The following is a 26709-nucleotide window of genomic DNA, read 5'->3' as shown; positions in this document are numbered from 1 at the left end:
AAACTATCATCATAGCAGTTAGTGTTGAATGTTGATACAATTCCTTTTTTGTCGCCCCCGTAACACTTATTTTAACATTTCATCTCAATTCGATTATTTCCACACTTTTCTTTTCAACATTTTGCTATTTCGATATGACTCCAACTGCAGAAAATAGTTGAATTCACTTGCTTATAAATTGAGTACAATTTCAATAAAAAAATTGTCCTGTTCAAATCTCAATATCAGTATTGGTATTTTTTCCCAGGACTATACCAGTATTTGTACTGATATTTTTGGTGGACAAAAAGCTGATTGCTAGATTTTTAAGTTCACCTAATTTACTTTTCTTGATTTTATATAGATACCAAAGCAAGCATTGACTGAGAACTAATGAGATTAAAGTCATTGCTTTCTTAAAATCGAACTAACATAATTGATTACTCCACGATGGAACGAAATAGGAATCAAATGATCATTCATAAGCTTATTCATAATCACAAAAATCAAATGGAGAATTCCTTCTTATAATAACCACTAGCCAGATTTCAAGGTTTACACATCATGAGCAGATGATCATATGAGTAATAAAAATTACACAAAACAAACATATGAGTTTCCATAAAGTGATAAAACATAGCATTAAAATTTACCTACAGTGTAAGATGTTCTATACCTTCAGTGTTTCTCGCCACTCCGGTCACTGGTTTCTTCTCTTCCTGTTCGTCGTAAGGGTTCGCCCTTAAACAAGAGCTGGCCTCTTCAGTATCCGAGCAGCCGGGTCTTTCTGTCAAGAACTGTTCCCAGAAGACATCATTCACCCGTTTCTGCTCCATTGCAGGTGCTTGCTTGGCAGCATCAGGTGAGGAAGACGAATCCAAAACCTCATCCCGGCGAATTCTATCAGCTGTCACTGCTAGGCAGTGATGGCCAGCATCAACAATGTCACTGTTAGGCAGTGATGAGGTACACATATCCGAACTTGATTGAGGCATCACCGTGGAGTTCTGGCTCTTGTTGAGCTCCAGAGTAGACGAAGCAAGAGAGAGGTTCAGCAGGCAGGAAAGGTGATCATCACCTTCGTCATTTGAAGTCAGGCTATTATGCAAGGAGTGCAGTTTTGGGCACGACAAAGATGTATCCATATGTAAATCTGAAGAAGCACCGGTATCTGATAGTTCCAACGTTTCAGGGGGGCATATGAAACTTGCTGTTCTCATATGGATGTCTCTTGGCCATTCCTCGATTCTGCCTTGAGGGCTTATTTCGTCTTCGTCCGAGCTCTGTGTGCTATGTGAAAGCAAGTTGACATCGGAAATAGTTGCAGATAACTCCAGCCTGAGTTTATTGCAGAATTCTAGGTCTTCTTCTGTACAGTCAACCTCAGGCCTGCAGCTGCTATGATTTTCAACCGAAACAGTCTCCTGAATCAACTGGACACCATCTGACTCGGGGAGTCTCCTCTTCTTATTATACGCTGAAAAATCCATTGATTCGAGCTTCTGGGCAAGGCGTTCAACAAACTGAGGATTTTGAGCTGACTTATTCAGGTAGCTTAGTAGTTTTTCCTGTCTCTGCTCCATGCTAACTATACGCTTCGTTAAGTCTTCCAATTGTCCCTTAGCTGCAGACTGCTCCTCTTTGAATCCCACCAAATTGCCTTCGAGAGCAGCCTTCTCACGGGACAACTTATCAATTTCTTCCTCATATGTCGCTCTTTCAGGATCGACCGGACCCTGAGGCTGACTGTGGCTGTGAATAGGCTTTCTACGATGAATATTCTTAAGAAGATGCTTCTGATCCTTCACAAATTCATCATTAGCAAACTCCCATCTCTCCGGATCAATCTTCCTGAATCCCTATAGCCAAATACGTCTCTCTACTTGTTAGCAAACCACGAATATGTAATGATACAGTTCAAATTATCTGGAAAAATGCAAGTGTCCACTTGAAAATTCACTAAGAATTCCTACATCACACTTATTAAGTACTTCAGTCTTCAGTTTTTCTCTTTCTGGATTAAAGGTAAAAATCTATACTTCTCCAAAACAAGACGATAAAGGAGAAGCAAACAAGAGTTTTTCGAGAAATACTGTTTCAGTAAAACATAAGCAGATCCACACCGTGAAACGAGAACTACACATAAGAAAATCGAGAAATAGATCCTAATTCATCAGGAACAAAAAAAGGCTCAAAAAACGATGTCATCAACCACAAATCACAATCAAATCCTAATTCATCACACACGATGGCACACACAGCTCAATCTCCACCAACAAACATGATCATCGAAATTTAAATAAGTTACGTTCTCGCACAATTTTGACCTCTAAAACAGTAAGCGTTAAAAACTGAAACCCTAATTGAACAATTAAACGGAAAACTGAACCACAACAGTCGAATTGATCGAGAAACATACGTATGTGTTGAGCTGGCGGATGAAGCTAGAGAAATTGTTGTGCTTGAAGTAGGAAGGGAGGAGGACGCGGGCGAATTCCGGTGGATTCCAGACGACGAAGCTCTTCGTGCTCCCGCTCCATGATACGATCGCATCTGTTGAAGAGTCGTCCACCATCTCATACGTCTTCAGCAGGAAAGGCGCCGGGCCGCCGCCGCCGCCGGAAGCTCCTCCATCCATTAATTGGGAATTCTGATTGACTATGTAGTTGACTGGATTTTGTGAGGAACGGAAATAGGAGCAGTGTTTGTAGGAAACTGTACGTGTGTATACAATTAAAGGAATTCTTTAATCATCAAAGTTGACAATGGACATGCCAACGCAAATGAATTGCATAATTCAACAATTAAACCATTAATTATTACTCCCTCCAGAGTAACAATTTGATCAGCCAAGATTTAAAAAATGTAAAGAAAAGTTTGTTGAAAAAGTTAGTGGAATGTGATACCCACTTTTTTATATTGATTTTATAATAAAATGTGAGTGAAATGAGTTAGTGGAATGTGGGACCTACTTATCATTTATGGTAAAAATGAAGTGCTACTCTTAATTGGGGACGGACCAAAATAGAAATTAGCAACTCTTATTCAAGAAAAGAGGGAGTAACTTTTTATCATTGTTTATACAAAATAGTTTGAAATTTTTATAAATAATAGTACAAAAAGTCTCTTTCACTGCAGCAAAAAAAAGCTATCAACATCATGTGAGGGGTTTCAATTAGGTACGAAGAAGGAAGAACTACACGGCAGTAGTGAGATTTTAACCAGACTAATTGCAGCAAGATCTGCCCCTCCATGGCCAAATGCGCTGCAAGGCCTCCATGGCCAAATGCGCTGCCCCTGCAGCCACAAAAAGTTTCTTTCACATTTCAATTTAACGAGTATATTCCATTTTTTTACTTACACAATATGCAGAACTTTGAAATAATGATAAAAAAATTTATGCCAGCATGAATAATAGTAGCAATAATGAAACGATATTGAAACATTTTCGTACCTCATGTGAGCAAAAAGTTGGCGTTATCTATATGCGAAATATACTAAGTGAAGCACAGATGAAACTTGTTGTTAGTACTTATTTATACAAACTTCAAACTCCTTGTACCGTGAAGAGTGTAATTATCATGAAATATAGACTTTTCTTTTTATTTGAAGTGCACAATGAGCTTATACATTTAGTACATGAGGGCATCCTTAACGTGGAGGGGTCGGGCCGCAAATCGCGAGTCCTGGCCCGAATTTAGCGTTGGAGGGCGGAGAGTCACAGCCGGGACGGTCCCGAGGACGCAGTTGCGTCCCTGGGCCGCTCCCGAGTCCCGTCCCGGCCTAGGGTTAAACGTGTTGGGCCGTGCCGCGGAGAGTCCCGGCCCGGCATTATTTGGGGTGCGGGCCGAACCGGGACTCTACTTCATAATTTTTTATTTTTTTTATAAAATTCAAAAATTTATATATAAATACCACTCTTCCATCCATTCTCATATTACTTCAACTTCATTTCTCTCACTCTCACAGTAAAATTCCAAAAATGTCTCCTCGTTGTGAAGGTCAACGAGCAATCGAAGCTCAAATGGCTCGAATGTTAGAGACGGCGATGCCCGCAATCCAAGCAGAAATCAACAACGAGGTGGAACGCTATCAAGCTGCTATTCAAGCGTGGAACGAGCAACACGTCCGAGTACACCACGTACTCGGATGTATATCCATCGAGACCGTGAACAAGCTGGTTTATGGTTTTTCATGGATGCTCCGTCGCCAGTTCCGGATGCGGAGGCATGTGTTCTTGCGCATTGTCAACGCAGTTGTAGCTCGTGACTCGTACTTCATGCACACCGTCGATGCTGTCGGGCGGCAAAGTATATCGACTTTGCAGAAATGCACATCCGCCCTACGCCAACTCGCTTACGGAACAACTGCAGATATGTTTGATGAGTACCTCCATGTGAGCGAGCATAGTGAACGCGATTGCCTAGCTAGATTCTGTCGGGCAGTGGTCGAAGCATTCAAGGACACATACTTGAGAAAGCCAACGACCGACGATGTTCACAGATTGGTGCGGATGCACGAGGACACCCACGGCTTCCCAGGGATGTTGGGCAGCATCGACTGTATGCATTGGCAGTGGAAGAATTGTCCAATGGCTTGGAGAGGAGCATACACTAGCGGCACAAGGGCACACATCCAACGATTGTGTTGGAGGCCGTTGCCGACCAACGGTTGTGGATCTGGCATGCCTACTTTGGAGTCGTTGGGTCGAACAACGACCTCAATGTGTTGAACGAGTCTCCATTGTTCAACGACTTGTGTGCCGGGCGAGCGCCTACCGTAGAGTTCACGGCCAACCACCGTCGGTACACTATGGGGTACTATCTGGCAAACGGGATCTACCCTCGATGGCCCGTGTTCGTGAAGACCATCACATGTCCGACAACGGATAGGAGGAAATTGTTTGCCAAAAAGCAAGAGGCGGCTCGGAGAGATGTGGAGCGCGCATTCGGAGTCCTCCAATCACGTTGGGCTATAGTGAAGGGTGCGGCCCGTGGTTGGCACCGTCCAATAATCACCGACATCATGTATGCATATATCATAATGCATAACATGATCGTTGAGGACGAGGAAGAAAACGTCACTTTCTGGAGCGACGATCCACTCGCCAGCACCAGCAGTAGCTACATTGTCACCGACCCGCCCGTGCAAGGTGTTCCTCCCGACGTGCGCAATGTCATGGCCTGTTCAGCGGCAATGCGCCAAGAAGAACTACACACACGCCTCCAAGCAGATCTAATTGAAGAAATTTGGAACCGCAATTGACTTATGTTTAAAAAAAAAAATTGGAATTTTTAAATTTCAATGTTGTAATTTTCTATTTTTTGATTGAACAATGAATTTTCCCGGTTTTAATTGTTCAACGTATTATATTTTACGATTAAAATATGTTGTAGTTGTGAATAGTGCAAATGAATAGTTGTGGTCTGCGGGGTTAATGGAGTTGTGGCCTGGAACCCCTAATTTGAGGGAATAATGACGTGGAGGGGACTTGCGGCCCAAATTCGGGGCGGGGTTAAGGATGCTCTAAGGGAGTGAAGGAGTGGCGGCAACGGCGGTGGAGGAAGCAATGGTGGAGGAGAAGGGAGGAGGATGTTGAGAGCAACAGTCTGTCTTTCATTTTTCAGCTATCTCAAGTATCTTGGCTTATTTCTTTTTCAAATTACACACTTATTAGTCATTACATTTTTGTACAATAAATTAACATTTTTGGGCGTGAAAAATAGGTAAATGTATATAGATGGAGAGAATATTAAATTTGAAGCATTTCATTTACAAATAGTTCCACAATCATAGAAATCAATAGCTTTCAATAATTAGCCATGTAATCTTTACTTTAAATCAAACCAATCTGCACTCATAGTATAAAAAGCAGTCTAGTTAAACTGAATTCCAATAAACTTGCATTTGACAAAATTCTGAAATCAAATGACATTAACATTTTCCCAAAAACAAGCAAGTCGGTAAAAAAATAATTTACCATAAACAGCGCTCTGCAAAAAAAAGAAAAGAAAAATTAGCTCCATCAATCTCCCCTGGCGCATCTCGTGATGATCTCGCAGCCTCTGCCGTAGGAATTGGCGACGCCGGCGGCCTTGCAGTTGTAATACGAAGCTCCTGGCCGATCGCACGGCACCATGTCTCGTCTCAGTGTGTCGTAGCTGATGTATCTCCGCCGTAACTGCAATGCCCTCCGATTGCTCTCTGAATCCATCACCTCCTCCTCCGCCGCGGCGCACTCGCCGATCTTTCCCGCGCAGGCAAATTCGCCGGATTTTGGATCTGGAATTGAGGAGCAGAGCAGGAAATGCAGCAGGAGAAGGGCGCACAAGGATTGCGGCTGAGGTTTGGGCATTTTGTGATTGAGAGGTTTTTTTCTTTGTCAACAGTGGTGGAAATGGTGGAGAGTGAGATTGCTTTGGTTTTGGTCATTTATGAGTGTGCACCTACTACTACTGACCATGAGAGCGAGAGTGACCCACACAACTCACAAGGGGAGAAAGCAAGGAAGGTTTTTTGACCTTTTTGGTTGCAGACTTTTGTCAAACATTTGGAAGTCACTGTGCCACAATTAGATTATACTTACTGAGATAGTAATACATTGTTGATGAGTAGAACAACCCGTCAACCGCCGTCACTGGACCATCGATGAGATCGGAATCACACCTCAAAGTTAGTGCAACAATACACCCTCCGTGATTATGGATTAACTAAACAATTTCATGTATTATGTATATACAATAAATCAAAATTGAGACTATAAATAAATTTTGATTTAATGATCATGGTGTAGATTAATTATAATAACCTTATTGTATTTTATCTTTTTTCTTAAATTGTAATTTTATTAGTATGTTTTAATTTTATTTTATAAATATTAATTACAGGAGTATGATTTATTCCACCCAATAGAAAGTAGAGTGTGTAATTATTCTAGTATCATTTATTTTCACTTTTACTATTACTTGTGATTCATTGATTATTTAAAATTATGGAGTAACTATTTTCTTAACTTCAATTTTGTAATAAAAATCGACTATGATTCATAATATTGTAAGAAATCTTGCTTACATAAAAAATACTACTTCATTTATTCCAAGATGATCAAGTCATATTCCTTTTTGAGATGTCCCACTATAAGCGAGTCATTCTCTTTTTTATAAAAAAGAGTGAACTACAAAATTAGCCTCTATGTATGACTAATCGAACGTTGGAGGTATCTATGTTTCAAAAAATGCTCCAGACACCTCTATGTATGGATATAATATCATTTGAAGTCCTTTTTCATTATTTACGGTCTTCCATGCCCTTTTCACCCTCCCTTTTTTTCCAAAATGCCACTAAGGACATTTAGGTCTTTCCAATATTTCATCATTACATTTCATTAATATAAACAAATTTGAATTTTAAGAATATTGAAAAATAATTTATTAAAATATCAGAAATTATATAATACACATATTATCATCATCGAATGTTTTAATGATAGTTAAATATATTTTATTCTCCAATTATTTTTCTTAAGATATACTAATAAAGATTAAAGTATACTAATAATATATAAAAAATATTTTCCCACACTCTTTAAAAACAAATTTGAATTTTAAGAATATTGTAAAATAAATTATTAAAATATTAATTTTTATATAAACATAATACCAATAAATTAGAAATACTAGAAATTATAATACACATATTATCAGCGAATGTTTTAAGGATAATTAAATATATTTTATTCTCCAATTATTTTTATTGAGAAATACTAATAAAGATTAAAGTATACTAATAATATATAAAAATTCTTTTCCCATGTACACTCTTCTAAAACTAATTTATACTAGGAATATGAGAAATAATGGAAAGACATTAATGCCCTTGGAGTGGCATTTAGGAAATAAATGGAGGATGAGAAGGGCATGAAAGACCGTAAATAGTGAAAAAGGACTTCAAATGATATTATAACCATACGTAGAGGTGTCTGATGCATTTTTTGAAACATGGGTACTTCTAGCGTTCGATTAGCCATACATAGGGGCTAATTTTGTAGTTCACTTTATAAAAAAATATTCTCTGTTCACTTCTCTTTTTTTTCCCTCTCTCATACTTTACTCTTTCTATTTAATTCTTTAAATATCAATTTCTTAAATCTCGTGAATAAAATAAATGTTTCACTTATCTTAGGACGGCTACTATTACATTACCATATATATGTAGAGTACTTTTTTCTTCCTATGTGTCATATATTTTGATTCATTGCTATTCGGAATATCTATATTATTCAAAAAGTTTGAATAAATATTTATTACTCGCTTAAATAGTCATGTGCAAATGAAATGAATCATTATTTATGGAATGGAATCACGGATGATCTCATTATCATGAAGTATTCACTGGTAACACGACCAAAATAATATACTCTCTCCGTCCCATTAAAGATGACCCACTTTCCTTTTAGTTTGTCCCAACTAAGATGACCCATTACTTAAAATGGAAACACTTTTATCTCTACTTTATTCCATCTCTCTTACTTTACTCTCTCCTCTCAACACACAAAATAAATTTGCACAAAATCCCGTGCCGCCCAAGAAATGGATCATCTTCCTTGGGACGGAGGGAGTATCACTTTATTTAAATTGATCCAAAGACTAAAGATGATTTCAGTTTTAAGAGGCTTATATAGTTATATCGTTTCAAAAAAAAAACATTACACACAATCGTTGTGGCAATTTCAATTTTCAAGTATCTATAAGTACTCAACTAGTATAAATATGGAGAATAAATCCTGAGTTAGTTGGAACCTAGAGCTAGGAACCCACTATGACCCATGCCTACCCTAAACTTAGATAAGTACTCATAGATAAAAAATTTCGACCAACGAATGCAAATTCCTCCTATTTAATTTCGACCAATTAAAAATAGTTTGGCTTTTTACGTCGAACCAACTGCAATATTCTCATTTGAACGATATCTCCAACTGTGGGCTTTAAAAATAGTGGAACAAATCAAAATCAAAATCAAACCATTTGGTGTGTATCATTTTCGCAAGAAAGTCGCAGTTAGGACATCCACAATGGATGCCCTAGTGGAAGCCCTAGTGAGAGCCCTAGTGGTTGCCACGTCAGCATGCCCTATCTTTCTGCAATGGTGGAGCCCTAGTGCATGCCCTATCTCTTATCCACTTTTCATTTCAATTTTAAATCATTATTTTTTTAATTTGTTTTTAATTACTATAAATTATCAAAATATATTATTTCAAACACCACAAATACAAAAAAAAAAAAAACTACATTACTTAATAGAAAAGTGGAACTACATCATACTTAGATTAAAAAAAAAACTACATTAAAACTAAAATACTAAAAAAAAGAAAAAAGCAAACTAGTAATCTAAATTCAACCTCTGCGCCAAATTCTTGATCATATTCTTAGTCCTCTGTCGGGCTTCCGGATCGGTTTCTTCACGAAGGCTGTTTTGGGCGTCAAGTATAAACATATACTCAACCACCTCGCGATAACCTCCGAACTCCTCGATCGCCTCGTCCATGGGCTGTCCATGCGCGCTGCGGGAACCGCTGGCCGATGGAGCGCGCCCGCCTTCGCTCTTCCCTTTCGGCCTGGGCTTTCAAGCGGCCTTGGTACCAATGGGACGTCTAAAAGTAGACGTAGGCGTGCCGGGAACTCCCTTCCGGCTCAGCGTTCCGATCCACAGGAGATGGGCCCGCTGCTCGTGTAATCGCCAGCGGCGGTGTTCTTCGTCCGCTTCGGAGCCGAGGATCCAGCCAGGTATCCCTCCGTTGAACTTCCCCTTGTCCTTCAAGATCGAGCCAAACATTGCAACAGGCTTGAACTGCCCGAACTGCCGTTGGTACTCGGACAACGACTTGTTGAGGACATCCTCCATGCTCTCACCGCTAGCTCTTCCGTCCCTGTTCCTGTTATAGATAGGCTCGGGATCGGGCGCGACCGAGGGCTGCAATGGATGCCTGACCGCGCCCGAGCCCGATCTCGGCCGATCGGGCGCGCGATCAATATTAATTCAGAATAATTAATACAGTTACGTAATGATACCGAAATTATAGTAGACTTTCATTAAATAGGAAATATGCAAATGTGTGTCTCAAATAGCGTAGGGTACACTTTAGTAGCCCTTTTTAAATACTCCCGTATATAGTTTGGTCACATGCATTTAATTTTATCCTTGTGCTACTTATTGATTTTCAATAATTGACTACTAATCTACTATCCCAACTATATCTCTACAAGATCTTCCCAAATTAAAATATCTAAACAGAGAGAGAATAAAGCGATAAACAGGGACAGAATAAGAAAAGAAAATCCTCAAGTTATTTTGGCCATAAAAGCAAATTCCAACATGGAAAATGGTAGCTGCTGCGCCAGCAAACACCTCAAACAAAAAACATGAAAACCACAAATTCTAAGACAATCAAAAACAACAATAATGATAATAAGAGATCTTCTTTTCTCTGGGTTGCAACTTCTTGTCCCTTTTAGTACCTGTAGTGCAAAGGCTTGTAAGGCCCCTCAACCGGCACACTGATGTAGTCGGCCTGCTCCTTGCTCAGCTTCGTGAGCTTGGCACCGAGCTTCCCGAGATGGAGGGCCGCCACCTTCTCGTCGAGGTGCTTGGGCAGCACGTACACCTTCTTCTCATACTTCCCGGAGCTCCTCTCGTTCCACAGCTCGAGCTGGGCGATGACCTGGTTGGTGAAGGAGCACGACATGACGAAGCTGGGGTGCCCCGTGGCGCATCCCAGGTTCATCAGCCTGCCCTCAGCCAGGACGATGATGCCGGTCTTGGTGTCCGGGAAGATCCACCTGTCCGTCTGGGGCTTGATGGTGACCCTCTTCACGCCCGGGAAGTTCTCGAGTCCCTGCATGTCGATCTCGTTGTCAAAGTGGCCGATGTTGCAGACGATGGCGTTGTTCTTCATCTTCCTCATGTGCTCGAGCATGATGATGTCCTTGTTGCCGGTGGTGGTGACAAAGATGTCGGCGGTGGAGACCACGTCCTCGAGGGTTAGGACTTCGAAGCCTTCCATGAGGGCTTGGAGAGCGCAGATGGGATCGATCTCAGTCACGACCACACGAGCACCACCCTGTTTCAGGGCGGCGGCACAGCCCTTCCCAACATCTCCGTAACCACAGACAACGCCAACCTTTCCGGCGATCATGACGTCAGTTGCCCTCATCAGACCATCGGGAAGTGAGTGGCGGCACCCGTAGAGGTTGTCAAACTGGTTATAGCAGAATCAACAAAGATAATCAGAGGGAATGAAAATGCAGAAATCTGAATATGTGAAAGTTCTTGGCTAAATCTGGCAATTATTAACCTAAATCATGACAGATCATATATTAAGAGATAACATAGAAAATTAAGGAGAAATCAATATCAAGTAACAAAATTAAAACATGATCCTAAATCTAAGGAAAGACATTGAATCGGCGTAGACAACAAGCAGTGTTAATTAGGTAGTAACAGTTGAGTATTCATAAGCATCCAAAGAGGCACAATCCGATGCATAAGCCCTAATTATGGTTGATAAACCCTAATTACCAATTAGGCATAAATAAACAGGTAGATCGACCATCGTTGACAAAGGACCACCAACCAAATATCCCCAACAAAACCAATCACAATCAAAGCAATCATACATCAAAACAAACCAAATCGAAAATTGAATACCTTGCTCTTGGTGACAGAGTCATTGACATTAATGGCAGGGAAAAGCAGAGTGCCATTAGCCTGCATCTGATACAGCCTCTTCACACCAGTCGTCGTCTCCTCCGAAACGCCAACCAATCTCTCATTCATCTTCCTGTACTTGGTCGGATCTCCCTTCAAGCCATCTCTGATCAGCGTCAGCACGATCTGAAACTCGGCGTTGTCAGTGGAGCTCGGATCCGGCAGCTTCCCCGTCTTCTCATACTCCAGCTCCGCCTTCACGCCCTCGTGAATCAGCAGCGTGGTGTCGCCGCCGTCGTCAACAATCAGATCCGGTCCGCCGCCGGGGCCCCAGTCCAGGGCGCGCTCGGTGCACCACCAGTACTCCTGCAAGGTCTCCCCCTTCCAGGCGAAGACGGCAGCGCTGTCGCGGGCGATGGCCGCGGCGGCGTGGTCCTGGGTGGAGAAGATGTTGCAGGAGCACCATCTGACCTCGGCGCCGAGGGCGGTGAGGGTCTCGATGAGGACGGCGGTCTGGATGGTCATGTGGAGGGATCCGGTGATCCTGGCGCCCTTGAAAGGCTGGGAGGGGCCGAATTCGGTGCGGCAGGACATGAGGCCGGGCATCTCGACCTCGGCGAGCTCGATTTCGAGGCGGCCGAAGTCGGCCTGGGACATGTCCTTGACCTTGTACTCGCGGCCGGAGGTGGTCTTCTCGATTTGGAGAGCCATGGCTGCGGAGGTTTCAGATCTGAGAAATGAGGGTTTTGGAGTAGAGAAGCGGACGAAGGAGAAGATGGAGTGTGAGGGGTTATAAAGAGCTGCGCTACTGCTAGGTGACAAAAATGAGGTAATTTGTTTATACCCCTATACTTCTATTTATTCGGTTTTAGTCCATACGTTTTTCTTTTTACTACACTTTAATGCCTAAACTATTGAATAAAAATGAATTCAAAATGGATTGTCACAAAAACAGCTTATATTTTAAAGATTACTCTAGCTGAAAATCGATTCATGTCTCCTATTGCTACTCATAATATTGAGTGCTTATTGTTAAATATTTTATTTTATTTCTTAGCACTATTTTTGATAAATGAATTTCATATTCATTAACTCGTTGTATTAGTATTTGAGCATAAAATTAATATATATAAACATGAGTAATGTTTCACTAATTATTTCATCCATTCTTAAAATCAATGCTGGATCAAAATTAGACATATAAATCGAATGGAGGGAGTTATATTTTGTATGCTTATAAAAATAGTAAATGCGATACTTGCAAACCAAGAGGGTAATAATTTGATTAGCAATATATAAATTCAGAATAAACCACGAAGTTGGTAAGTCAAGGCTTCACCATTTTTGTTGATTATAGTATGATTTTAATTTTTTTAAGGTAAGGAAATCTTCTATCATTACTGTAGTCATCATTGGTTATGAATCATGATAGGTTTATTTTGCCTCACGATTGCACTAATTTTATTCAGGGATAGGTAAGGTTACCTATTTTATAGAATATTGTCTAAGAAGAAAAATGAATTTAGAAGACAACATATTTTTCATATTTGGTGTGTTTGGTGGGATTTAGTAACTGTCGTGACTCCAATGGGAAAAGGACCCGATGAGAAAATATCACATGGCATTTCTTCAATTTGATTAGAACTTTAAAAACAACACCAAACTTTTGAATTCTTATTTCACATATTTTAATCCCAAAAGTAAATTATTGTTTGCAATAAGGAAATTTTGTACAGCTATAAAAATCCTACTCCACAATATGTTGACATCATGGCGACATCTACAGGATCTATTTTATCAAATTAATAGTAGCTCGATTTCCATTTTATTATTTTTCCAATAATTATACTGCTACCATTTTTAGACAGTGAAGAAAATACATTTTAACCATTAAACTATGCTAATTCGTCACGATCTATAGGCGGCCTATCCATCAACTGATAATTCAAATTGCAAAGCTTAATTTAATTTCAAGTCCACCTAATAAGAATAATTCTATTTTTTTCATTAATAAAAATATACTTAAATTATTTTTTTTAACTTTTCAATTTTACTAATTTTACATTAAAATTTGTGAGGAGGAGTAACACTATCATAATTCAACAGGAAATATTTATTTTTTTCCACTGTTTTCAAAGCCTCTTCATCCAGGGAGTTGGTAATCTTACACTGACATTAACACAATGAGTTAATTAATCATGGTGAATTATCAGCAACACTAATGAATTACTAAAAAGCCCTCTCACCCACCACAAGGGTATAATAGTCCAAACATATTCACCAACCTCACCAAATTCCTAATTTATTAAATCAGATCCAAACTGACCACCTCACCACCTCCATTCCACCACCTCCGATTCCAATCATGGACGCCGTATCAGAATGGGGAAACACTCCTCTCGCCGCCGTGGATCCCGAGATCCACGACCTCATCGAGAAGGAGAAGCGCCGCCAGTGCCGCGGCATCGAGCTCATCGCCTCCGAGAATTTCACCTCCTTCGCGGTGATTGAAGCTCTCGGCAGCGCGCTCACCAACAAGTATTCCGAGGGCATGCCTGGCAACCGCTACTACGGCGGCAACGAGTACATCGACCAGATCGAGAACCTCACCCGCTCTCGCGCCCTCCAGGCCTACCGCCTCGACCCGGCCAGTTGGGGCGTCAATGTCCAGCCCTACAGCGGCTCACCGGCGAACTTCGCCGCCTACACGGCGGTTCTCAACCCGCACGACCGGATCATGGGGCTGGATCTGCCATCCGGCGGCCATCTCACGCACGGGTACTACACCTCCGGCGGTAAGAAGATCAGCGCCACCTCGATCTACTTCGAGAGCCTGCCGTACAAGGTTGATTCGAAGACCGGGTACATTGATTACGATAGGTTGGAGGAGAAGGCGCTTGACTTCAGGCCTAAGTTGATTATCTGCGGAGGGAGTGCTTACCCTAGGGATTGGGATTACAAGAGGTTCAGATCGGTTGCTGATAAGTGCGGCGCGCTTCTGCTCTGCGATATGGCGCACATTAGCGGCCTCGTTGCTGCTCAGGTGCGTTATCATTCGATCTCGATCTGACTTAGTTGTTATGAACTTTACTATTCAATTTGCTCTGCATATACATTTGCGTTTTGTGCTGTGGAATTTGAGATCTTCGCATTTCCACTGGTGCTTCAGTTGCATGTATGTTTGATTTAGAGTAATAGAATCTGCATAATGCTGTTAATTACAACTGGTGATGGAGTTTGTATTGTGGAATCAGAGATATGTGCATTTTCAAATTTCAATGGTTCTTCAGTTGCATGTATATGTTTGATTTAGATGAAATACTCAATATACTAATAGATCTGCATAATGCAGTTGATTACAACTGGTGATGGAGTTTGGATCTGCATGTTAATTTCATTTCGTGCTTTTGCCTTGAGACTTTTTGTTAGTATTGGTGATTCTCACTGCTATGGTTGATTGTTATAGGAAGCGGCTGATCCATTTGAGTACTGCGACTTGGTAACGACCACCACCCACAAGAGTCTGAGGGGTCCAAGGGCGGGCATGATATTCTACAGGAAGGGTCCGAAGCCAGCCAAAAAGGGGCAGCCTGAGGGTGCAGTTTACGATTTTGAGGATAAGATCAATTTCGCCGTCTTCCCATCCCTTCAGGGTGGCCCCCATAACCACCAAATTGGTGCCCTCGCTGTGGCCCTAAAGCAGGTCATGACCCCTGGTTTCAAGGCGTATGCAAAGCAAGTCAGGGCGAACGCAGTGGCTCTTGGGAATTATCTGATCAGCAAAGGATACAATCTCGTCACTGGTGGAACCGAGAACCACTTGGTTCTGTGGGATCTCCGTCCTCTTGGGCTAACTGGTATGGGATCACGGATCTGAATCTAGTTTGTTTGTAAGACACAAGTGATTGTTGAGCTCTTTCGTTTACATCCGGCTGTTGTTTTGCAGGAAACAAAGTTGAGAAACTCTGTGATCTGTGCAACATTACTGTTAACAAGAATGCCGTGTTTGGTGACAGCAGTGCCTTGGCTCCTGGAGGTGTTCGCATTGGTACGTATCAGTATTGTATTATTCGAATGAGAGCTTAGTTTCTTTGTCTTAGTTTCCGCTGTTACTGATGAGTGAGTTTTTGTATTGCAGGTGCTCCTGCCATGACATCGAGAGGGTTAGTCGAGAAAGACTTCGAGCAGATTGCTGAATTCCTCCACCGGGCTGTGACCGTGACACTGAAGATCCAGAAGGAGCACGGTAAACTACTGAAAGACTTCAACAAGGGCCTAGTGAACAACAAAGACATCGAAGAGCTCAAGATTGATGTCGAGAAATTCTCCTCTTCATTCGAGATGCCCGGCTTCCTCATGTCAGAGATGAAGTACAAAGACTATGTGATGCATTAACTCCTCATTTTTAAGTTTCTCTGTTTTCGATTTGTGTGTTTTCCCTTGAGTTCAACTATTAGGCTCTTCTGATTTTGAATTACGGATGTCTAAAATAACTAAAAGAACAGGCAATATATGATGTGCCAAAGTTGTTTTCCAATGTCATCAAATTTCCTTATGTTCCTACGAAGTTGAAGTTAATCAAAATTTGAGGTGGAAAGTTTTCCACTATAGAATATTGTTTTTATTATAACATCTTGTTCCTATAACTATAATTTTGGTAATCTAATTTTATATCACACGAAAAGTCTTACATTACATGCAAATCTTACTAAATATAAAACATTTGTTTTTCAACTCGAGATTTCTTTATTATTTTAAAAATTAAGCGAAAAGAGAATAAAATAAAAATGATATTATTTTTATTTTAGAAAATGCATCCCTAGGACTACCAATAAAAAACATTTCATATTTAATGAACACAGTGTAATTGTTTAACATTTTAGTGCTCAACGTGACAGAAAGTAGAAGCTGCAGTAAAATGCTTGAGGAAAACTGAGAAGCATAGCAAACTAAAAATCATCCTCCAATTATTACAAGTTGCAGAAAGCAAAGGAACATTGTGAGGGAAAAACAGTGCAAGTTTGTAACTTGATTACTGAACTAGTAGTGCCAAAAATAACGAAGCAAGCAATATGTAGACTAGTAACTCTCATCTCTGTTGCCATACCCGCCTCCATAACCACCACCACCACCACCGCGGCTAAAGCTGTTGCCTCCATAACCACCACCGCCCCCGCCCCCGCCATAGTTACTGCGTGGAGGTCTCTCTGTTGCCTGGCTTACGCGGATGTTCCTGCCATTCAGTTCCTATAGGGAAGTGACAACACGTGAATCAGACAATGTTAGAGTCAATGCAAAACGAATGCTGTAAAGATTGCTTAGCAGTTACTTCTAGCATTCAGAATTTAACCTGTCCATCCATTGCTGATATGGCTGAGTTAGCAGCCTCTTCACAAGTGAAATTTACAAAACCAAACCCTCTCGATCTTCCAGTGTCTCTGTCAACGATAATTCTTACTGCATACAGACAGCTAAGTCAATATATAAAAGGAAGAAACTACTTCAAGCAAAAAGTCACAGTACTCTATATTTTAGTCCATTAAACACTTTATCTAATGCTCCAACTAACAGAGCCAGTGACCTACAACATCCGCCTATATCACATGGAATATGGATTTAAAACAAGCCAAACAGACACATCATTGTCAGCGTTCATTTAAGTACAGGATAGTGTTGCCATTTTATATCCACAGACAAACACACAGACAAAACCAAAACTAATAGGGCTCATCGTAAGATTTGGGAAATACATGCTGAACAAGACCTTATGAGCATAGAGACATCAAGATACTTGGTCCCTGCAACATGCCTTTCAACAAACTTGGGAACGTACACAAATAGGAAATAACAGCTACTCTATTCGACTCACCAGAGTCAACTTCTCCGAAGCTAGAAAAAGCATCTCTGAGAGACTGATCATCAGTTTGATAAGAAAGCCCTATCAGAGGAAAACACAGGACATGAATATGAGATCATAACACAAATACATGTCACACACAAACAAAGCTATAAATGTGAAATTTCAGAAAGAAAAACCTCCAATGAAAAGCTTGGTGGACATGAGGCGCATAGCATTAAACATCGAGGGTTGTCCACTCAATGCACAAGAGGCAGATATGCTCTGCCTTAGCATGGTTCCAACTTTGTTGAAGCAAGCCATATGCGTTAGAAGCTGAATTAAACAACTATATAGTCAAATATCTCAACAAACATGTACATCTGTTTACAAATAAGATCGTAATCAATCAAGAAGCCATGACAATCCAATTCTAGTCAGAAACAGATAACTCAAGATAAACTGATTCAAGCACCAATCTGTCAAAAAACAAGAAACAAATTGCTATAGAAGCGCAAATCACGAGCATAAAACATTTCACCTCTTCTTATGTCGTGAACCATACAAAAATAAAAAAACATCTGGTGAAAATTAGAGTATGTTCTAGGCCTCATATCATCACACAGATCACTCATGGCATACAAAATACATAAATCGCACCTTGGCATAGATAAACAAATGACATAAATCGAAAAAAATATTAAAAAATTCACACTTCTCAGAGGACGAAAAACTAAATGAAAGTTTTATATTCTGTAACTAAAAACAAAGATCTCTGACGCATATGAAGATTAACACATGCAGAAATGAATAGATCTGAGAAAAAAGCTATCAGAAAAATAATTTAGTCTGCGAAATCAGAAGAAAGATACCTCTTGGAATAGAAGGGTTTTACGGAGCGGCTACTGCTATCAAGTGAAGGGTTTAAAGGAATATATTAATCAGATTGGAGCTGAAACTACGAAAATATCTCCACTACAGTTATTTTTCCTGCGGTTAGGGCTCCATTACCTATGCTGTATCCGCTTTTGGGTTATGCATTGAATTAGTTATTCATTTGTTTTATTATTATTATTATTATTATTATTATTATTATTATTATTATTTTATTATTATTATTTTATTAATTCATAGTAGTAGTAGTTAGGGATGCTAATCGGGCCAGCCCACCGGGTTGCGGGTCAATTGAGTACGGGCTAATCGGACTGTGATTTTTTCGGGTTATAAAAGTTCAACCCTAACCCTAAAAGCTTGGGTTTCGGGCTGGCCCAGCGGATTAATCGGATTGCTACCGATAAAATTAACATGCGATCAATCCACTAAATAATGGTGATTTTTTTTTTTTAAGTAAAATATTTAAGCATGATAAATTTGAGATATATATGCTTAAACTCAAACATAAACATAATCAAATATTAATATTTGAGATTTATGCAAAATAAAACATAAACATCAAGAAATTTTAAAGCACGTTTTAGAAATTTAAATATATTTTTTAGTAAATTTGAAATTTTTAATTTATTTATCTATTATTATGTTAATAAAAAATTAATAATATAAAATAAAAGTTATTTTTTTAGTAATCTACATTATAAAATAACCAATGCAGTGTCGAAGTAGAGTCAAACAAATTAAACAATATAAATTTTATCGGGTTTTTGGGTCTGGCCCTAACGGGTTGCATGTTAATCGGATGCGGGCTAATCAGACTGTAATTTTATCGGGCTATAAATATTCAGCCCTAACCCTATAAATTTGGCTGGCTAATCGGGCCAGCACACGGATTGCGGGCTACATTGACATCCCCAGTAGTAGTTTTACTTTGGTTAGTTATATACTTATATTATTATTACTCCATTTGCCTATGTAGTTTTATTTTGGTTAGTTATCATTATTATTATTTTGGTTAGTTATTATTATTATTATTTTGGTTAGTTGTAGTTGTTGTTGTTGTTGTTGTTGTTGTTGTTCTGCATAATTAGACTAAGATGTTACTCCTACATTATTAGCTAAACTACCTTATTAGACTAAAATGCTATATTATTTTACTAAAATAGGTACCCCATATTATTAGCTAAGTTGCATTATTAGATTAATAGACTACACTATTAGATGACATGTGACATTAATCTAAACGTTAGATCATAAGATCCAATGAACAAATATTTTATTTTTGAACAATATTTACCATATGAATACGAATATAGGGATGTACTAGTATAACAACTAAATTTAAAATTACAACGTACATCCAATCCGGTGCTGCCATATGGCACAAAAAATGCAATATTCTAAACACTAAATTGCAATATATATTTGTAGAAGTTATAAATGAATTTCGGCAGATTGCATTTTTTATTGTTGAGTTTTGCATTTTAGATATTGACTGTTTAATTTGCATTTTATATATAGACATATTGCATTTATATATGTGAAAATGCAAAACTTAACAATATAAAATACAATTTATGTGAAAATGCAAAACTCAACACTATAAAATGCAATTTACATACAACTAAAATGCAATTTGCGGAAATGCATATACAACTAGATTGCATTTTTGTATTTAAAATATTGCATGTTTTGTACCAGATAGCAGCACCAAATTGGATGTACGCTATGATTCTAAATAAGAGGACACTCTGATGCGGCCCTATGAATATATCCTATTAATATGACTAATGCATATTAGGAATCTTAATTACATACTCTTACCCTACGAAATGCGTCATTCACAAAATAAAAAAAAGGAAAAAATAAAATAAAAATATAATTGTGATAAATATTCAACAAATAGTAATAAAACCTCTTCATTCATCAATAATGACTCATTTTGTCATTTTCATTCGTCTAATAAACGTGTCATTTCTTTAATTTTAACAATTTTGGTAATTGACTCTACATTCCACTACCTTTATTTCACCATAAAATTAATAATATAAAAATAGGATTTACCATCCACTAACTTTTTCTATCGACTACTAGGACTACATTTGTTAAAACTTGTACTCGATTAGACTTGATCTTATATATTGATAGACGGATATTTTTATGATATAAATTAACTATTTTATTGTGGATATAAATGCTACACGTGTATAAAAATTATTACTATAAAAGTTTGACTTGATTGGAACTCACAATTTTTTCAACAATATCAACTGTCATAGCAATAATACTCCCTTCATCTCTAGAGTTTCGTTGCATTTCTTTTTAGTTGTCTTATTATATTTGAAGGATTCTCATGTTAGAAATCATAACATGTAATCTCTCTTATTTTAAGATTTTTTCAATTATTTATTTTACTTTGTATCATACTATCATGTTTGTATATTCTTCTCACTTATCTAGTTCATTGTTTTTTATGTTATATTATAAAACACTCGTTCCTTAATGTACTTAAAAATTACATCAACTACAATGATACGTACGAATTCTATACTAATCCATGCTTATTCTTCTATTATGACATCTACAGCATTGAGCAATAAAAACTTTAAAAATTATGATTTTCATTTTTTTATGCTGTATGTAGATAATTATATGGTGGATTCTAATTAGACTACACATTAGTTGCTCTTCCACCGTTCCACGCATTAAAGTAATAGGCACAACGTATACAATAGTTTTAAGTTTTAACATCTTACTTCGATATAAAGCGCGTTAATACATACTCAAAAAACTCATATCCTCTAGCAACTAACACACTTATATAGAGAAATTAATAACTATTTCTAGCAACTAACACACTTATATAGAGAAATTAATAACTATTTCAACTCATATCCTTGGCAACTTACATGTATAGGGAGTACAATAAATTGGAAACCATTTCATTTCCAAAAAAAAAAAAAAAATCTCCAAACCTATTGTTGTACACGTGGCACGGACACCGGTATGTGGGTGCAGCGAGCCTTGTCCCGTGGAGACGCACACACACGCACATGGCGCATACAGGGATGTCTTTCTCCTCTCTCTCTCTCTAAAATTTATACGTATATATCCAAATAATAAACGAGAATATCATTTAATAACTCTCCATGTTCTCTCCCTTCTCACTTCTCTCACAGAGGAAACTAGCTTGCATAACCATATATACACACGCCCCTTCCATGTGCTTCCGTATATCTGGAGACGAAGCTGAACTGTTAGCCTGATTGATTGAGATTGGGAAATACTGTGAAAGAAGGAAAGCTGAGATCTTGTGGCATTTCTGCAAATGCTCTTCGTTTTCTACTGGGAATCAAATTGAACTCGGCTTGAATATTGAGGTGCTTATTGAGCTAAATGTCGATTCTTTTGATTTGGGGTTTTCGAAATTGAGGAACCGTGAGTGAAGTAAATTGTATTGACGGAAAGCATATCATCTGCTTGTATTCAGCTGAAAAGTATTGTGTTTTCGATTGTCGTTTCTCTAGCAGAATTGATTCTCCTCTTGATCAAGTGAACTCAAACGCGCTCTCTGCTCATTTGGAAATTTGGGGTTTTGGGGATTGGGTATTGGTTTGCCGAAGCCTGAGTTTTTCTAGGGTTTTCGATTTGATCAGATTAAGTATTAATTTTCAGTGTGCCATTTCTTCAAAGGGGCTATGGAGGCAGATTGTTTTCACAGATAGAGTTACCCTCATTGAAATTGGTACTGAGATTTCGAGATTTATTTGGGATCGAATTTTGGATTTTGACTACAAGGTTGACGAGGTGAAGGCCATGATCATCAGCCTCCATTTGCTTAGTAAGCTGCCATAACTTGATCCTTTAGCTGGTTGCCTTCCATTTTTCTCAGAAACAAGCTAAGTCAAAAGTGTTAAGTTTATGGTGGATTAGCAACAATTTTGCCAACTAATTTGCTGTTGCTCCTTCGTTGGCTGTGATTTTGGTTATTGTATATAGTTTTCAGTCATTTTCTGTTCGTCGCTTAGAGGCCTTTGTGTTGAAGCTCAAGGGTAATCTGCACGGGTTTGAGCTTGATCTTGATTATCATTGTTTGGTGGGTGGTTGGATCAGTTGAAAAGAGAGGTCATATGGAAGATCTCTAATCTAGAAATCAATGTGTGGGGGACATGGTTAATGGACAGAAATTTAAACGCGGGTCTGTTCCCATATTGGAACTCAGCTATACGAGGGAAGTAATTCAAGACTATAATTTTCTTGGTTGTAGCTATTTTGTTTGTTGCGGGAAAGCGTCCAATGTCTCGCTGCTTTCCATTTCCTCCACCGGGATATGAAAGAAAGCATCTACCAGAAGATGTGGTTCTGCTTAAAGAGGTCTGTTCATTCATCATCAGTTTCGGCGTTTTCGTATGATGTTTACTGATATGATAGCATTTCTTTATTAAGGCTGTGTATGTGGACGTCCTTGGGTGTTTTTCGTGTCATGCTTGGAAACTTAGTTATATATTTAATGCGGCTGAATTGATTATCATTTTATGCACTATTAGTTCCTCTTTGCTGCGAAGTTGTAATGAGCCTGTGAGATAGTTCTCAGTTCATTAGTGGTGGAAAACGCATGTTATCTGAAAACTATTGTTACGTTTGATAACAACAGAAAGACGATGCTCTCTTTCTTGGTAGTGAATGCTCCATCCCCTTACATTGAATTTTAGAGTAATTTAGCTGACGCAGTGTAAAATCAGAAATCATGTCTGGTAGTTGTGCTGACTCGATTTTTTTTGTTGAAACCCAACTCCTGCGAAGACACCATTATCGTGTTGAGACATAAGTGAAAGTAGGTGTTGATTTAATGATGTTATAAGAAGGAATAAATCAATGCTGGATTTCAGAGTAGGATTCTGAACATGATATTTTTTTTGCTATTCCTAAAGGGGCATAAAAGTAACTTCAGAACTAAGGCGTTCTGTATTACTTCCATTTAATTAATCTCATTTTATGGCGAGAACGAGCTTCAACTGTTATGGTTGGGAATTTTGTATCTAATGATCTAGAACACAGATTGTGTAAGGCAAAGTTAATCTCGGGCTTCATATAGCTTAAGTTATAGGTTTGGATCAGTGAGTGAGTAGTACATGTCACAATGTAAATATACAACTGGGTAAATACATCAGTGATTTAGTTTAGTTGTTAGATTTATTCAACCTCATAATAAAATCTGATATCTGACGTAAGTCTGACTTGAGTATAAACGATACTCAATGCAAATTTGATTGTGTTCCAAGCATTGGAAATGACCAACCATTGATATTATATTTTCTCATACTCTAATTTATTCTTGCACTGATGTGTTTTCTATCTTGCTATATTTGAATCCAAATTTAGGGAATTGTCTCCTTTTCTCCTAGCTCATTTTCTTTAGTAGCTCAGTATGCACATATAATAGAGGCCCCAGTTATTGGGAGGATGAGCTGTTTCATTTATGCTCGACGAACACATATACACTCCACATTAATGTTCCTTTGTTATCAATGAAATATGCCTTCTCGTCGGCGCCAGTTTTCAGAAATAGAATCAGATGTTCATGTTGTTGAAATGTAAATGACAACTGGTCTTAGTATTCCAATAAATTTTATTGATTTGATGATTTGGCCATTCATTTCTCCTTCCCACTATAAATTTACTAAGCCAGAACAGATAAGTGTAGGAAAAGTTGATAGGACAAACATTCTTTGTGATTTCCTCTGTGTTTTAGATATAATGAGTAAGAAATTTAATTTTACACCTGGAAGAGCATAGAATTAAATTTGAGATTGCTTGGAATAACTCTCTCTTGTATTATTAAGTTTCATTGTTATCCTTTGGTAGCCTCTGCATAATGTGAAGTCTCATAGAGATAGTTACTTTATTGCTTATGATTTTTGGTTCCAGGCTAAACCCAAAGAGCACAAAGAGAAGAAGGAGAAAAAAGATAGGGAGAGGAAGAAAGACAAGGAAAAGAAGGAGAAGGATGGAAAGGAAAAACACAGAGACAAGAAAGACCGCAAAGGGAAGCACAAGGACAAAAAAGAAAAACACAGGGATAAGAAAAGGGAGAAAGAGGACCGGGGAAAGGATAAAGATAAAAGTAGTGTCTCGGAAGAATCAACTGTTTCTAGGAAGCTTGAGGAAAGAAGTGGAGAGAACCTCCAACCTGAATGGCACAACAAACATAGCCGTTTTGAGGATGAAGGGAAATGTTCCCCCTTATTGCACGGTCAAAATGGAAAGAAGCCTTCACAGAGCATCTTGCCCTCCCAAACAACCAATGGAGCAAGATCAGTACAGGAACTGAACGGGTGGATCCAAGATGAGGAAAAGGGTGGAGGGAGCCAGTTTCTTCAGAGAGTCGCCAATGTGGGCAAAAGGGATCAAGGGGCAGCACCTAGGAATAACGATGGAGGTAAGAGCTTCCATGTTAAGAAAGTTGAGTTGCAAGGATGCAATGATGGCGTGTTTACTGGAAAGGCGACGGTCCAAAACCTCGGAGTTGCCAAAAGTAAAAATGAAGGGATTCCTAGACCACTGGAAGTACAAAATGACTCAAGGTTGGAGGACAAAGAGAAGTACAAGGAAGCATGGGGTAATAATAAGCAGGGAGACAAACAGAAAGACAGGGATAAGAAAAGCCATAGAAAGGATAAACACAGGGAGAAGGAGATGAAAAAGGAGGCGGCTAATGCAAACATAGAAAACAAGAAAAGCGAATCCCTAAATTCCGGAAAAAAATATCTTGTTGATGCTACTTTTGGTAAAAATGAAAATTTGCACGAGGATGTTGTCGGTGCTGCTACTAATGAAGCGAGTATCAAGAAGCGGAAAGACATGGACACTAATGGTTTTCTTCATGGTGAGTTCTTTTAGTCAATGCTCATTATTTTATTTCACTATGTTAGGAAATGAGAATAATTGTTTGGATTCTATCTATGCACATGTTTGTAATTGCATATGTGATTTACCTTTTTGTTTAAAATAATCACTGCTGCTTAATTTACAGATGGTGAAATTAGGCCTAATAAAGTTCAAAGGCTTTCCACAACAGAGAATGGAAGAATATCCACTAAATTCTCTTCTGGTAAGCATAATATTCCAAACAAAGTTTGGTCGGATCACGGTGGCCAGTTGAACAATGGTATAAATGAAGCCAAGAAACCATCTCCATCTAAACCTAATCATCCTTCTGGTGTTAACAAGCTTAACCATCAAATTTTTGTACCTCCAAAGACGCCAGATCCTGCTCCTAGCAATGTAAATGAGCCTCCCAAAATGCATAAAATAAAGGACCATGCTGCTGAAGCATCAAGGAGGCCTCCACATCCCGATTCCAAGTATCTAAGTCAGATCTTAGCAGTTCCCACAGTGGGAGACTGGTCCGAGGAAGACGACCAAGAATGGTTATTAAGCAAAAACGGCCATCCAAATAAGCCCAAGTTAGAACCAGCCGGGGTCAAGGAAGATCTGCAAGTATGGTCTGAAGCTGTACATATCAAATCAGCTGATGTTTGTGCTCTGCCATATGTGATTCCTTACTGATTCTCGCTCGTTAACTGCTGGTTGAAGAGAGCCAGCCATTGCCAGAGTTATCCTCGGCATCTGCCTCTTGATATGGCCGGGTATGGTATCTTATTCCTGTGACATGCCACCACTAATCTTTCCTAGCCCTTTCGTCTGACCTATTTGATCTTGTAGGTACAAGGCATCGATGTTGTGCTGCCCCACCGGTGTCGCATGTCATGGAGAGATACAATATTCGACCTGTATATTTTTGTAGCATAGGTGACTTGGCGCTCGTCCTGTCCATTCTAATTTAAGCAAGTGCAGTTCTAGTTTCATGTATCCACAATTTTGATGTGCAACATACAAAGTGGTGGTGGGCAAGCGACGGAGCCCATATAGGCCAAGTCGCCGCCAGCAGGAGCTTGGCCATTGCCGAACCACAGGGTCAGGAGTGGAGCTAGGTGGGGTCGGGCAGAGAATAAATGGAGCAAACATGGAGCTTTTGAGAGTCTCAACCATTTTGTATGGATGAAAGAAGAAATAGAAACAATAAATAACAACTTTAACAATTTATGTATTATGAAGTAATTTTTTAACTTAATGGAAGTAATGTGTTTTTTGGGTATTTGAAGGAGAAACCTGAAGTTAAATTTATATTAATATTAGTAATTCTTCAAATTTGAGTTGATGAAATTTAAATATATATTGGCCAAATTACCAAAAAAAAACCCTATGATCCAGATCCGTCCCTCTATTTTAATATATTG

General features: G+C 38.9%; 7 protein-coding genes across 9 annotated transcripts; 3 read left to right on the top strand and 4 right to left on the bottom strand.

Annotated features, from left to right (window-relative positions):
• Positions 1 to 473: 473 nt before the first annotated feature.
• LOC125194278 (heat stress transcription factor A-5-like) lies at positions 474 to 2719 on the bottom strand. Its single transcript, XM_048092414.1, has 2 exons — positions 2399 to 2719; positions 474 to 1838 (listed from the first exon to the last, which is right to left on the bottom strand). Exons 1-2 carry the CDS (start codon positions 2615 to 2617, stop codon positions 633 to 635), a joined length of 1425 nt encoding a protein of 474 aa, XP_047948371.1. The 5' UTR covers positions 2618 to 2719; the 3' UTR covers positions 474 to 632.
• A 1242-nt stretch (positions 2720 to 3961) lies between these two features.
• On the top strand, positions 3962 to 5244 carry LOC125195379. The gene is made up of 2 exons (XM_048093536.1): positions 3962 to 4541; positions 4679 to 5244. Exons 1-2 carry the CDS (start codon positions 3962 to 3964, stop codon positions 5242 to 5244), a joined length of 1146 nt encoding a protein of 381 aa, XP_047949493.1.
• Positions 5245 to 5856: 612 nt separating this feature from the next.
• Positions 5857 to 6656, bottom strand: LOC125197059 (protein RALF-like 24). Its single transcript, XM_048095758.1, has one exon. The coding sequence runs from the start codon at positions 6332 to 6334 to the stop codon at positions 6005 to 6007; it is 330 nt and encodes a 109-aa protein (XP_047951715.1). The 5' UTR covers positions 6335 to 6656; the 3' UTR covers positions 5857 to 6004.
• Positions 6657 to 10300: 3644 nt separating this feature from the next.
• On the bottom strand, positions 10301 to 12458 carry LOC125193802 (adenosylhomocysteinase-like). Its single transcript, XM_048091687.1, has 2 exons — positions 11683 to 12458; positions 10301 to 11233 (listed from the first exon to the last, which is right to left on the bottom strand). Exons 1-2 carry the CDS (start codon positions 12391 to 12393, stop codon positions 10487 to 10489), a joined length of 1458 nt encoding a protein of 485 aa, XP_047947644.1. The 5' UTR covers positions 12394 to 12458; the 3' UTR covers positions 10301 to 10486.
• A 1547-nt stretch (positions 12459 to 14005) lies between these two features.
• LOC125195856 (serine hydroxymethyltransferase 4) lies at positions 14006 to 16295 on the top strand. Its single transcript, XM_048094113.1, has 4 exons — positions 14006 to 14725; positions 15149 to 15539; positions 15629 to 15730; positions 15821 to 16295. Exons 1-4 carry the CDS (start codon positions 14048 to 14050, stop codon positions 16075 to 16077), a joined length of 1428 nt encoding a protein of 475 aa, XP_047950070.1. The 5' UTR covers positions 14006 to 14047; the 3' UTR covers positions 16078 to 16295.
• A 309-nt stretch (positions 16296 to 16604) lies between these two features.
• LOC125192276 (glycine-rich RNA-binding protein 4, mitochondrial-like) lies at positions 16605 to 18531 on the bottom strand. Its single transcript, XM_048089803.1, has 5 exons — positions 18391 to 18531; positions 17719 to 17854; positions 17552 to 17620; positions 17033 to 17139; positions 16605 to 16929 (listed from the first exon to the last, which is right to left on the bottom strand). The coding sequence occupies exons 2-5, from the start codon at positions 17840 to 17842 to the stop codon at positions 16762 to 16764; spliced, it is 468 nt and encodes a 155-aa protein (XP_047945760.1). The 5' UTR covers positions 17843 to 17854; positions 18391 to 18531; the 3' UTR covers positions 16605 to 16761.
• Positions 18532 to 21543: 3012 nt separating this feature from the next.
• Positions 21544 to 26567, top strand: LOC125195651 (myb-like protein X). Of its 3 annotated transcripts, none has more exons than XM_048093790.1 (6): positions 21545 to 21789; positions 22103 to 22250; positions 22677 to 22783; positions 24338 to 25295; positions 25443 to 26058; positions 26135 to 26567. In XM_048093790.1, exons 2-5 carry the CDS (start codon positions 22226 to 22228, stop codon positions 25976 to 25978), a joined length of 1626 nt encoding a protein of 541 aa, XP_047949747.1. In that variant the 5' UTR covers positions 21545 to 21789; positions 22103 to 22225; the 3' UTR covers positions 25979 to 26058; positions 26135 to 26567. The 3 variants fall into 3 exon arrangements, with proteins under 3 accessions (XP_047949748.1, XP_047949747.1, XP_047949746.1); XM_048093789.1 differs by having other exon boundaries at positions 22085 to 22250; XM_048093791.1 differs by lacking the exon at positions 22103 to 22250 and having other exon boundaries at positions 21544 to 21789.
• Positions 26568 to 26709: the final 142 nt, after the last annotated feature.

This window comes from Salvia hispanica, chromosome 6, assembly GCF_023119035.1.
Source record: "Salvia hispanica cultivar TCC Black 2014 chromosome 6, UniMelb_Shisp_WGS_1.0, whole genome shotgun sequence".
Taxonomy (NCBI): domain Eukaryota; kingdom Viridiplantae; phylum Streptophyta; class Magnoliopsida; order Lamiales; family Lamiaceae; genus Salvia; species Salvia hispanica.
The sequence above is the reverse complement of the archived record's forward strand: the minus strand, read 5'-3'. Positions and strand labels throughout refer to the sequence as shown.

Excerpts from the sequence above, each read along its gene's own strand:
- LOC125194278 (XM_048092414.1), bottom strand. The coding sequence starts at position 2,617 with ATGGATGGAGGAGCTTCCGGCGGCGGCGGCGGCCCGGCGCCTTTCCTG. Across the intron at positions 1,839-2,398 it reads TCCGCCAGCTCAACACATAC|GGATTCAGGAAGATTGATCC; the intron begins GTATGTTTCTCG and ends ATTTGGCTATAG.
- LOC125195379 (XM_048093536.1), top strand. The coding sequence starts at position 3,962 with ATGTCTCCTCGTTGTGAAGGTCAACGAGCAATCGAAGCTCAAATGGCT. Across the intron at positions 4,542-4,678 it reads GATGTTGGGCAGCATCGACT|TCGTTGGGTCGAACAACGAC; the intron begins GTATGCATTGGC and ends CCTACTTTGGAG.
- LOC125197059 (XM_048095758.1), bottom strand. The coding sequence starts at position 6,334 with ATGCCCAAACCTCAGCCGCAATCCTTGTGCGCCCTTCTCCTGCTGCAT.
- LOC125193802 (XM_048091687.1), bottom strand. The coding sequence starts at position 12,393 with ATGGCTCTCCAAATCGAGAAGACCACCTCCGGCCGCGAGTACAAGGTC. Across the intron at positions 11,234-11,682 it reads ACTCTGTCACCAAGAGCAAG|TTTGACAACCTCTACGGGTG; the intron begins GTATTCAATTTT and ends TGCTATAACCAG.
- LOC125195856 (XM_048094113.1), top strand. The coding sequence starts at position 14,048 with ATGGACGCCGTATCAGAATGGGGAAACACTCCTCTCGCCGCCGTGGAT. Across the intron at positions 14,726-15,148 it reads GCGGCCTCGTTGCTGCTCAG|GAAGCGGCTGATCCATTTGA; the intron begins GTGCGTTATCAT and ends TGATTGTTATAG. Across the intron at positions 15,731-15,820 it reads TCCTGGAGGTGTTCGCATTG|GTGCTCCTGCCATGACATCG; the intron begins GTACGTATCAGT and ends TTTGTATTGCAG.
- LOC125192276 (XM_048089803.1), bottom strand. The coding sequence starts at position 17,842 with ATGGCTTGCTTCAACAAAGTTGGAACCATGCTAAGGCAGAGCATATCT. Across the intron at positions 17,621-17,718 it reads CACCAAGCTTTTCATTGGAG|GGCTTTCTTATCAAACTGAT; the intron begins GTTTTTCTTTCT and ends TTCCTCTGATAG. Across the intron at positions 16,930-17,032 it reads TATCAGCAATGGATGGACAG|GAACTGAATGGCAGGAACAT; the intron begins GTTAAATTCTGA and ends ACTTCCCTATAG.
- LOC125195651 (XM_048093790.1), top strand. The coding sequence starts at position 22,226 with ATGATCATCAGCCTCCATTTGCTTA. Across the intron at positions 22,784-24,337 it reads ATGTGGTTCTGCTTAAAGAG|GCTAAACCCAAAGAGCACAA; the intron begins GTCTGTTCATTC and ends TTTTGGTTCCAG. Across the intron at positions 25,296-25,442 it reads CACTAATGGTTTTCTTCATG|ATGGTGAAATTAGGCCTAAT; the intron begins GTGAGTTCTTTT and ends CTTAATTTACAG.